This window comes from Tachyglossus aculeatus, chromosome 3, assembly GCF_015852505.1.
Source record: "Tachyglossus aculeatus isolate mTacAcu1 chromosome 3, mTacAcu1.pri, whole genome shotgun sequence".
In the NCBI taxonomy this organism is placed as follows: Eukaryota; Metazoa; Chordata; class Mammalia; order Monotremata; family Tachyglossidae; genus Tachyglossus; species Tachyglossus aculeatus.
In genome coordinates, this window is record NC_052068.1 from 2,886,591 (window position 1) to 2,899,077 (window position 12,487).

At 45.2% G+C, this 12,487-nt stretch overlaps 1 protein-coding gene across 5 annotated transcripts in view; it reads left to right on the forward strand.

The window, feature by feature from the left end:
• The window catches only part of PTPRE (protein tyrosine phosphatase receptor type E), a 212,236-nt gene that overhangs the window by 141,973 nt on the left and 57,776 nt on the right, over positions 1 to 12,487 (forward strand). For all 5 annotated transcript variants that reach the window (XM_038743959.1, XM_038743960.1, XM_038743961.1 and 2 more), the window contains one exon: positions 6,893 to 7,028. In XM_038743959.1, coding sequence (XP_038599887.1) covers positions 6,893 to 7,028 — 136 coding nt within the window. The remainder of the gene's footprint in view (positions 1 to 6,892; positions 7,029 to 12,487) is intronic.

Below are 12,487 nucleotides of genomic sequence, written 5' to 3' on the forward strand. Positions count from 1 at the left end.
CGCTTAGTACAGTGCTCTGCACACAGTAAGCGCTCGATAAATACGATTGATTGATCGATTGATTGACCGTCTCTACATGTTGCCGACTTGTACTTCCCAAGCGCTTAGTACAGTGCTCTGCCCACAGTAAGCGCTCAATAAATACGATTGACTGAGTGAATGAAGGAAATCAGGTTGTCCCGCGTGGGGCTCACAGCGTTCATCCCCATTTTACAGATGAGGTGAAGTGACTTACCCAAGGTCACACAGCTGATAAAGTAAATAATTTTCATTTATTGATAAGCTGTCATTTAAATTATTTACGTATGAAGCCATGGTTTATATCGTTAATCACTCCAATCAATAGCATTTATGGATTTTAATTACATTATGAAACTAATAGATTTAAATCGTATATTATGAACTCTTTGTAAAGAAATGCCTGAAATCATCGCTTATCAATAATTTATAAGCATAATTTAAATCATTTCTCTATGAAGTCAGGCTTTATGTCTTTAACCACTCCAGTCCATAGCATTCGTTGATTTAAATATATCATTACAATACCAATAATATATTTAAATGACAGATTGTGAACTATTTATTGAAAAAGAAATCATTGAAGTGGTAGTTTACCAATAAATGATTTGTAAGCTATAATTTCAATTATTTCTTTATGAAGTCATGCTTGATATCTTTAATCACTCCAGTCACTAGCATGTGTTGATTTAAATATACTATTAAAATAATGCATTTAAATTACAAATTACGAACCACTTATTGATCAAGAAATAATTGAAATGGTCGCCGATCAATAAATAATGTATAAGCTATAATTTAAATTATTTCTCTGTGGTTTATATCTTCAACCTCTCCAGTCACTAGCGTTTATTGATTTAAATTATATTATTAAAATGATTAAATGACATTATGAGCTACTTATTGAGATCAATGTCTATCTCACTTGTGGAGGGCAGGGAATGTGTCTGCCAACTCTGTTGTATTGTCCTCTCCCAAGCGCTTAGTACAGTGCTTTGCACACAGTAAGCGCTCAATAAATACAACGAATACTCTCCCGAATGATTGTGCAGTGCTCTGCACACAGTAAGCGCTCAATAAATACGATGAATGAATACTCTCCCAAGCGCTTAGTACAGTGCTTTGCACACAGTAAGCGCTCAATAAATACAACAAATACTCTCCCAAATGCTTGTGCAGTGCTCTGCACACAGTAAGCGCTCAATAAATATGATGAATAAATACTCTCCCAAGTGATTAGCACGGTGCTCTGCACACAGTAAGCGTTCAATAAATACAATGAATAAATACTCTCCCAAGTGTTTAGTACAGTGCTGTGCACATGGTAAGCACTCAGTAAATACTATAAATAAATACTCTCCCAAGTGCTTAGTACAGTGCCCTGCACACAGTAAGCGCTCAATATATACAAGGAATAAATACTCTCCCAAGTGCTTAGTACAGTGCTCTGCATACAGTAAGCGCTCAATATATACAATGAATAAATACTCTCCCGAGTGTTTAGTACAGTGCTGTGCACGCAGTAAGCGCTCAGTATGATGAATAAATAAATACTCTCCCAAGTGCCTAGTACAGTGCTCTGCACACAGTAAGCGCTCAATATATACAATGAATAAGCGCTCGATAAATGCGATGAATAAAAAAATACTCTCCCAAGTGCTTAGTACAGTGCTCTGCACACAGTAAGCGCTCAGTATGTATGATGAATAAATATATACTCTCCCAAGTGCTGTAAAGTGCTCTGCACACTGTAAGTGCTCTATGATGGATAAATACTCTCCCAAGTGCTCAGTACAGTGCTCTGCACACTGTAAGCGCTCAGTAAATGTGATAAATACTCTCCCAAGTGCTTGTAAAGTGCTCTGCACACTGTAAGTGCTCTATGATGAATACTCTCCCAAGTGCTAATACAGTGCTTTGCACACAATCAATCAATCAATCAATCATATTTATTGAGCGCTTACTGTGTGCAGAGCACTGTACTAAGCGCTTAAGCCCTCACAGTAAGCCCTCAATAAATACGATGAATACTCTCCCAGTGTTTAGCACAGTGCTCTGCACATTGTAAGTGCTCGATAAATGCGATGAATAAATGCTCTCCCAAGTGCTTAGTACAGTGCTCTGCACACAGGAAGCGCTCAGTAAGTATGATGAATAAATAAATACTCTCCCACATGCTTGTAAAGTGCTCTGCACAGTGTAAGCACTCTATGATGAATAAATACTCTCCCAAGTGCTTAGTACAGTGCTCTGCACACAGTAAGCACTCAATATGTACAATGAATAAGCGCTCGATAAATGCGATGAATGAAGAAATACTCTCCCAAGTGCTTAGTACAGTGCTCTGCACACTGTAAGCACTCAGTAAATATGCTAAATACTCTCCCAAGTGCTTGTAAAGTGCTCTGCACACTGTAAGTGCTCAATGATGAATAAATACTCTCCCAAGTGCTTAATACAGTGCTCTGCACACAGTAAGCCCTCAATAAATACGATGAATACTCTCCCGGTGTTTAGTACAGTGCTCTGCAAATTGAAAGTGCTTGATAAATGTGATGAATAAATACTCTCCCAAGTGCTTAGTACAGTGCTCTGCACACAGGAAGCGCTCAGTAAGTATGATGAATAAATAAATACTCTCCCACATGCTTGTAAAGTGCTCTGCACAGTGTAAGCACTCTATGATGAATAAATACTCTCCCAAGTGCTTAGTACAGTGCTCTGCACACAGTAAGCACTCAATATGTACAATGAATAAGCGCTCGATAAATGCGATGAATAAAGAAATACTCTCCCAAGTGCTTAGTCCAGTGCTCTGCACACTGTAAGCGCTCAGTAAGTATGAGTAAATAAATACTCTCCCAATTGCTTGTAAAGTGCTCTGCACACAGTAAGCGCTCAATAAATGCCATTGATGGATTGATTTAACAATTTGTTTATTTTTTTTAAAGAAACCACCAATTAAATCACTTGCGTAGTGTCTGGAGTTCAACCCCGTCCCAGTTGATATTTGAATTTATGCCTTGGGCCTTTCTCCCTTTCCTTCTAAGAGGAAAAATTTTCCTGGGCTTGAGCTGTTGAAGCAGCGTGGCTCAGTGGAAAGAGCCCGGGCTTGGGAGTCAGAGGTTGTGGGTTCGAATCCCGCCTCAGCCACTTGTCTGCTGTGTGACTCTGGGCAAGTCACTTCACTTCTCTGGGCCTCAGTTCCCTCCTCTGGAAAATGGGGAAAAAGACAGTGAACCCCAGGTGGGACAACCTAATTACCTTGTAGCCCCCAGCGCTTAGAACAGTGTTTTGCACATAGCAAGCGCTTAACAAATGCCAACATTATTATTATTATTATTATTATTATTATTAATCATCATCATTATTATAGTGAACCATCATTATTTCTAGACTGTGAGCCCACTGTTGGGTAGGGACCGTCTCTATATGTTGCCAACTTGTACTTCCCAAGCGCTTAGTACAGTGCTCTGCACACAGTAAGCGCTCAATAAATGCGGTTGGATGGATGAATGAATGAATAAATAAGATTGAATGAATGAATTAGTATTATTTGTAATCTCGGTGCTCCCCCTGCTGGCCGGAGATGGGGTTGCGTTCATTCATTCATTCATGCATTCGATCAATGGTGGTAGTAATAATAATAATAATAATAATGACAATAATGATAATAATAATAATAGTGACATTTATTAAGCCCTTCATCGGGTTGGACACAGTCCCTGTCCCTCGTGGGGCTCACAGTCTCCATCCCCATTTGACAGATGAGGGAACTGAGGCCCAGAGAAGTGAAATGACTTGCCTAAGGTCACACGGCAGACAAGTGGTGGAGCGGGATTAGAACTCAGATCCTTCTGACTCCCAGGCTCGCGCTCTAAACGCTAGGCCACGCTGCTTCCCTGGCTCCTGTTCCCCTCATCGCAGGAGGGGACCCAATCCATTCAGTCATTCATTCAATTGCATTTATTGAGCGCTTACTGTGGGCAGAGCACTGTACTAAGCGCTCGGAAAGTACAAGTTGGCAACAGATGGAGACGGTCCCTACCCAACAACGGGCTCACAGTCTAGAAAGGGGAGACGGACAACAAAACAAAACATTAGTATTCATTCAATTGCATTTATTGAGCGCTTACTGTGCAGAGCACTGTACTAAGCGCTTGGAAAGTACAATTTGGCAACATATAGAGACAGTCCCTACCCAACAATGGGCTCACAGTCTAGAGAAGCAGCGTGGTTCAGTGGAAAGAGCCCGGCCTTTGGAGTCCGAGGTCATGGGTTCTAATCCCGGCTCCGCCAATTGTCGGCTGTGTGACTTTGGGCAAGTCACTTCACTTCTCTGGGCCTCATTGACCTAATCTGTAAAATGGGAATAATGTGAACACCCATGGAACAACCTGATCACCTTGTAACCTCCCCAGCGCGTACAGCAGTGCTTGGCACATAGTAAGTGCTTAATAAATGCCATCATTATTATTATCATTATTATGATTAGAAGAGGGAGATGGACAACAAAACGAAACAATTAGATGGAAATCCATCCCTTGCGGGTGGATCGTGGCCGTTATATTGTGGCGTGCCCCTCTCCCAAGCGCTCAGTAATAATAATGATAATGATAGCATTTATTAAGCGCTCACTATGTGCAAAACGCTGTTCTAAGCGCTGGGGAGGTTACAATAATAATAATGATAATAATGGCATTTATTAAGCGCTTACTATGTGCAAACAACAGTGCTTTGCACATAGTAAGCGCTTAATAAATGGCATTTAAAAAAAAGCGCTGTTCTAAGCGCTGGGGAGGTTACAATAATAATAATAATCATAATAATGGCATTTATTAAGCGCTTACTATGTGCAAACAACAGTGCTTGGCACATAGTAAGTGCTTAATAAATGCCATTAAAAAAAAAGAGCACTGATCTAAGCGCTGGGGGAGGATACAAGGTGATCAGGTTGGGGCTCATAGTCTTCATCCCCATTTTACAGATGAGGGAACTGAGGCCCAGAGAAGTGAAGTAACTTGCCCAAAGTCACACAGCTGGCAATTGACAGAGCCGGGATTTGAACCCATGACCCCTGACTCCAAAGCCCGGGCTCTTTCCACTGAGCCACGCTGCTTCTCCGTAATAATAATGATAGTATTTTTTAAGCGCTTATTATGTGCAAAGCACTGTTCTAAGCGCTGGGGAGGTGACAAGGTGATCAGGTTGTCCCACGGGGGGGCTCACAGTCTTCATCCCCATTTTCCAGACGAGGGAACTGAGGCTCAGAGAGGTTAAGTGGCTTGCCCAAGGTCACACAGCAGAAAAGTGGCAGAGGCGGATTGGAACCCATGACCTCTGACTCCCAAGTTTGTGTTCTTGCCACTAAGGCACGCTGTACGCGCCGCCCCTGGGAAGCGTTGAGGAAATAGTCTGGAGGGGTTGACCCCGGGTCCCGTGTCTGTCGGTCCGTCCTGTAATGGGACGATGTGGCTCAGTGGAAAGAGCCCGGGCTTTGGAGGCAGAGGTCACGGGTTCAAATCCCGGCTCCGCCAATTGTCAGCTGTGTGACTTTGGGCAAGTCACTTCACTTCTCTGAGCCTCAGTTACCTCATCTGGAAAATGGGGATTAAGACTGTGAGCTCACGCCTCCTCCAGGAGGCCTTCCCACACTGAGCCCCCTCCTTCCTCTCCCCTTCTTCTCGCTCCCCATCCTCCCGGCCTTACCTCCTTCCCCTCCCCACAGCACCTGTACATATATATATATATATATATATATATATATATATATATATATATATATATATATATATATCTATGTTTGCACCTATTTATTACTCTATTTATTGATTTATTTTACTTGTACCTATTTATTCTATTTATTTTATTTTGTTAATATGTTCTGTTTTGTTGGCCATCTCCCCCTTCTAGACTGATCTATGTTTGGACAGATTCATTACTCAATTTATTGATTTATTTTACTTGTACATATTTATTCTATTTATTTTATTTTGTCAATATGTTTTATTTTGTTCTCTGTCTCCCCCTTCTAGACTGTGAACCCGCTGTTGGGTAGGGACCGTCTCTAGATGTTGCCAACCTGTACTTCCCAAGCGCTTAGTACAGTGATCTGCACACAGTAAGCGCTCAATAAATTCATTCACTCATTCATTCAATGGTATTTATTGAGCGCTTACTGTGTGCAGAGCGCTGTACTAAGCGCTTGAGAAGTACAAGTTGGTAACATATAGAAACGTTCCCTACTCAACAGTGGGCTCACAGTCTAGAAGATACGATTGAATGAATGAATGAATGACTTTGGGCAAGTCACTTCACTTCCCTGGGCCTCAGTGACCTCATCTGTCAAATGGGAATGAAGACTGTGAGACCCCGTGGGACAAGCTGATCACCTTGTAACCTCCCCAGCGCTTAGAACAGTGCTTGGCACATAGTAAGCGCTTAATAAGCAGCGAAGCAGCGTGGCTCAGTGAAAAGAGCCCGGGCTTTGGAGTCAGAGGTCGTGGGTTCAAATCCCGGCTCCGCCACTTGTCAGCTGGGTGACTTTGGGCAAGCCACTTCACTTCTCTGGGCCTCAGTTCCCTCAGCTGTAAAATGGGGATGAAGGCTGTGAGCGCCCCGTGGGACAACCTGATCACCTTGTATCTACCCCAGCGCTTAGAACAGTGCTTTGCACATAGTAAGCGCTTAACAAATACCAACATTATTAATAATAATAACAATGTTGGTATTATTTAATATTGTTATATTTAATATTGTCTGTTAATAATAATGTTGGTATTATTTAATATCATTATATATAATAATATATTAAATATTATTATTTGTTAATCATAATCATAATACTAAATGCCATCATTATCATGATTATTAGTGCCGGCGTGGGTCGCACGGGGACTTTCATCGTCATCGACTCCGTCATCGCCATGATGCAGGCCGAGCGCGGGATCGACGTCTTCGACTTCGTGGCCCGAATCCGCCGTCAGCGTCCGCAGATGGTGCAGACCGAGGTGAGGGACGGGGGGCACGGCGACGGCCCTCTCCCTGGGCGCTTCCCAAGGGCCCGGCACTGTGCTAAGCGCTGCTGGACACACCCACATCACCGATCGGTTAGTTATGTTAAGTAAAAGAAGTGCTCACTCAGGGCCCGGCACTGCGCTAAGCTCTACTGGACACATCCGCGTAACGGATAGGTTAGTTATCTTATGTAAGAAGTGGTCACTCTGGGCCCGGCACTGTGCTAAGCGCTACTGGACCCACCAACATAACGGATTGGTTAGTTATGTTAAGTAAGAAGTGGTCACTCTGGGCCCGGCACTGTGCTAAGCGCTACTGGACACACCCGCGTAACGGATTGGTTAGTTATGTTAAGTAAAAAGTGGTCACTCTGGGCCCGGCACTGTGCTAAGCGCTACTGGACACACCAACATAACGGATTGGTTAGTTATGTTAAGTAAGAAGTGGTCACTCTGGGCCCAGCACTGTGCTAAGCGCTACTGGACACACCCACGTAACGGATTGGTTAGTTATGTTAAGTAAAAAGTGCTCACTCTGGGCCCGGCACTGTGCTAAGCGCTACTAGACCCACCAGCATAACAGATCAGTTAGTTATTTTAAGTACAAAGTGGTCACTCTGGGCCCGGCACTGTACTAAGCGCTACTGGGCACACCCTCGTAACAGATCGGTTAGTTATGTTAAGTAAGAAGTGCTCACTCTGGGCCCGGCACTGTGCTAAGTGCTACTGGACACATCCGCGTAACGGATCAGTTAGTTATGTTAAGTAAGAAGTGCTCACTCTGGGCCCGGCACTGTGCTAAGTGCTACTGGACACATCCGCGTAACGGATCAGTTAGTTATGTTAAGTAAGAAGTGACACTCTGGGCCCGGCACTGTGCTGAGCGCTACTGGACACACCCACATAACGGATCGGTTAGTTATGTTGAGTACAAAGGGGTCACTCTGGGCCCGGCACTGTACTAAGCGCTACTGGGCACACCCTCGTAACAGATTGGTTAGTTACTGGTTAGCTACTACACACACCAACGTAATGGATCGGTTAGTTCTGTTAAGTAAGAAGTGGTCACTCGGGGCCCGGCACTGTGCTAAGCGCTACTGGACACACCCACGTAACGGATCGGTTAGTTATGTTAAGTAAGAAGTGGTCACTCTGGGCCCGGCACTGTGCTAAGCGCTACTGAACACACCCACGTAACGGATCAGTTAGTTATGTTGAGTACAAAGTGGTCACTCTGGGCCCGGCACTGTGCTAAGCGCTACTGGACACACCCACATAACGGATCAGTTAGTTAAGTAAGAAGTGCTCACTCTGGGCCCGGCACTGTGCCAAGCGCTACTGGACACACCCGCCTAACGGATCGGTTAGTTATGTTAAGTAAAAGAAGTGCTCACTCTGGGCCAGGCACTGTGCTAAGCGCTACTGGACACACACGCGTAACGGATCGGTTAGTTATGTTAAGTAAGAAGTGCTCACTCTGGGCCTGACACTGTGCTGAGCGCTACTGGACTCACCCACATAATGGATCGATTAGTTATGTAAGGGAAGAAGTGCTCACTCTGGGCCCGGCACTGTGCTAAGCGCTACTAGACACATCCACATAACGGATCGGTTAGTTATGTTGAGTACAAAGTGGTCACTCTGGGCCCGGCACTGTGCTAAGCGCTACTAGACCCACCAACATAACGGATTGGTTAGTTATGTTAAGTAAGAAGTGGTCACTCTGGGCCCGGCACTGTGCTAAGCGCTAATGGACACACCCGCGTAACGGATCGGTTAGTTATGTTAAGTAAGAAGTGCTCACTCTGGGGCCCGGCACTGTGCTAAGCGCTACTGGACACATCCACATAACGGATCAGTTAGTTATGTTAAGTAAGAAGTGCTCACTCTGGGCCCGGCACTGTGCTAAGCGCTACTGGACACACCCTCGTAACAGATCGATTAGTTATGTTAAGTAAGAAGTGCTCACTCTGGGCCCGGCACTGTGCTAAGCACTACAGAAGCCGCGTGGCTCAGTGGGAAGAGCCCGGGCTTTGGAGTCAGAAGTCATGGGTTCAAATCCCGGCTCCATCATATGTCAGCTGTGGGATTTTGGGCAAGTCACTTAACTTCTCTGTGCCTCAGTTACCTCATCTGTAAAATGGGGATTGACTGTAACCCCCCTGTGGGACAACCTGATCACCTTGTAACCTCCCCAGCGCTTAAAAGTGCTTTGCACATAGTAAGTGCTTAACAAATGCCATCATTATTATTATTATTATTACTGGACAAACCAACATAACGGATCAGTTAGTTATGTTAAGTAAGAAGTGCTCACTCTGGGCCCTGCACTGTGCTAAGCGCTACTGGACTCACCCACGTAACGGATCGGTTAGTTATGTTAGGTAAGAAGTGCTCACTCTGGGCCCGGCACTGTGCTAAGCGCTACTGGACACACCCGCGTAACGGATCGGTTAGTTATGTTAAGTAAAAGAAGTGGTCACTCTGGGCCCGGCACTGTGCTAAGCGCTACTAGACGCACCCATGTAACGGATTGGTTAGTTATGTTAGGTAAGAAGTGCTCACTCTGGGGCCCGGCACTGTGCTAAGCGCTACTAGACCCACCAACGTAATGGATTAGTTAGTTATGTTAAGTAAGAAGTGGTCACTCTGGGCCCGGCACTGTGCTAAGCGCTACTAGACACACCCACATAATGGATCGGTTAGTTATGTCAAGTAAGAAGTGCTCACTCTGGGCCCGGCACTGTGCTAAGCGCTACTGGACACACCCATGTAACGGATCGGTTAGTTATGTTGAGTACAAAGTGGTCACTCTGGGCCCGGCACTGTGCTAAGCGCTACTGGACACATCCACATAACGGATCGGTTAGTTATGTTGAGTACAAAGTGGTCACTCTGAGCCCGGCACTGTGCTAAGCGCTACTGGACACACCCGCGTAACAGATCGGTTAGTTATGTTAAGTAAGAAGTGCTCACTCTGGGCCCGGCACTGTGCTAAGCGCTACTGGACACACCCACGTAATGGATCGGTTAGTTATGTTGAGTACAAAGGGGTCACTCTGGGCCCGGCACTGTGCTAAGCGCTACTAGACACACCAGCATAATGGATCAGTTAGTTATGTTAAGTAAGAAATGCTCACTCTGGTCCCGGCACTGTGCTAAGCACTACAGAAGCCGCGTGGCTCAGTATGAAGAGCCTGGGCTTTGGAGTCAGAAGTCATGGGTTCAAATCCCGGCTCCATCCAATGTCAGCTGTGTGAGTTTGGGCAAGTCACTTAACTTCTCTGGGCCTCAGTTACCTCATCTGTAAAATGGGGATTGACTGTAAGCCCCCTGTGGGACAACCTGATCACCTTGTAACCTCCCCAGCGCTTAGAACAGTGCTTTGCACATAGTAAGCGCATAATAAATGCCATCATTATTATTATTATTATTATTATTATTGCTGGACACACCAACATAACGGATCAGTTAGTTATGTTAAGTAAGAAGTGCTCACTCTGGGCCCTGCACTGTGCTAAGCGCTACTGGACTCACCCACGTAACGGATCAGTTAGTTATGTTAGGTAAGAAGTGCTCACTCTGGGCCCGGCACTGTGCTAAGCGCTACTGGACTCACCTACATAATGGATCGGTTAGTTATATTAGGTAAGAAGTGCTCACTCTGGGCCCGGCACTGTACTAAGCGCTACTGGACTCACCCACATAATGGATCAGTTAGTTATGTTAGGTAAGAAGTGGTCACTCTGGGCCCGGCACTGTGCTAAGCGCTACTGGACCCACCAACAAAACAGATTGGTTAGTTATGTTAAATAAGAAGTGCTCACTCTGGGCCCGGCACTGTACTGAGCGCTACTGAACACACCCACATAACGGATCGGTTAGTTATTTTAAGTACAAAGTGGTCACTCTGAGCTGGGCACTGTGCTAAGCACTACTGGACTCACCCGCATAACGGATCAGTTAGTTCTGAAGTGTTGGGTAGGGATTGTCTCTATGTGTTGCCGAATTGTACTTCCCAAGCGCTTAGTACAGTGCTCTGCACACGGTAAGCGCTCAATAAATACTATTGAATGAATGAAGACTAACCAACATAACATAACATAACATGGTGTGTTATGAAGACTGTGAGCCCCTCGTGGGACAACCTGATCTCCTTGTAACCTCCCCAGTGCTTAGAACAGTGCTTTGCACATAGTAAGCACTTAATAAATGCCATTATTATTATTATTATTATTATTATTGTTATTACTGGACACACCAAAATAATGGATCAGTTAGTTATGTTAAGTAAGAAGTGCTCACTCTGGAAGCAGCGTGACTCAGTGGAAAGAGCCCGGGCTTTGGAGTCAGAGGTCATGGGTTCTAATCCCGGCTCCGCCACCGATCATTCATTCATTCAATCGTATGTATTGAGCACTTACTGAGTGATCAAGCGCTTAGTACAGTGCTCTGCACCCAGTAAGCGCTCAATAAATACGACTGATGATGATGATGATCAGCAGCGTGGCTGAGAAGCAGCGTGGCTCGGTGGAAAGAGCACGGGCTTTGGAGTCAGAGGTCATGGGTTCGAGTCCCGGCTCCGCCACATGTCTGCTGTGTGACCTTGGGCAAGTCACTTAACTTCTCTGCGCCTCAGTTACCTCATCTGTAAAATGGGGATTAAGACTGTGAGCCCCACGTGGGACAACCTGATCACTTTGTATCCCCCCAAGCGCTTAGAACAGTGCTTTGCACATAGTAAGCGCTTAACAAATGCCAATATTATTATTATTTGGGCAAGTCACTTGACTTCTCTGTGCCTCAGTTCCCTCAGCTGTAAATAATAATAATAATAATGGCATTTATTAAGTGCTTACTATGTGCAAAGCACTGTTCTAAGCGCTGGGGAGGTTACAAGGTGATCAGGTTGTCCCACAGGGGGCTCACAGTCTTCATCCCCATTTTCCAGGTGAGGTCACTGAGGCCCAGAGAAGTGAAGTGACTTGCCCAAAGTCACACAGCTGACAACTGGCAGAGCCGAGATTCGAACCCCTGACCTCTGACTCCAAAGCCCGGGCTCTTTCCACTGAGCCACGCTGCTTGGGATGAAAGCTGGTAGAGAAGCAGCGTGGCTCAGTGGAAAGAGCCCGGGCTTTGGAGTCAGAGGTCAGGGGTTCGAATCCCGTCTCCACCACATGTCTGCTGTGTGACCTTCAGAAAGTCACTTCTCTGAGCCTCAGTTATCTCATCTGTCAAATGGGGATGAAGACTGTGAGCCCCACGTGGGACAACCTGATCCCCTTGTATCTCCCCCAGCGCTTCGAACAGTGCTCTGCACATAGTAAGCGCTTAACAAATGCCATTATTATTGTTATTATTAAGGCTGTGAGGCCCACGTAGGACAACCTGATCACCTTGTATCTCCCCCAACGCTTAGAACAGTGCTCGGCACATAGTAATCGCTTAACAAA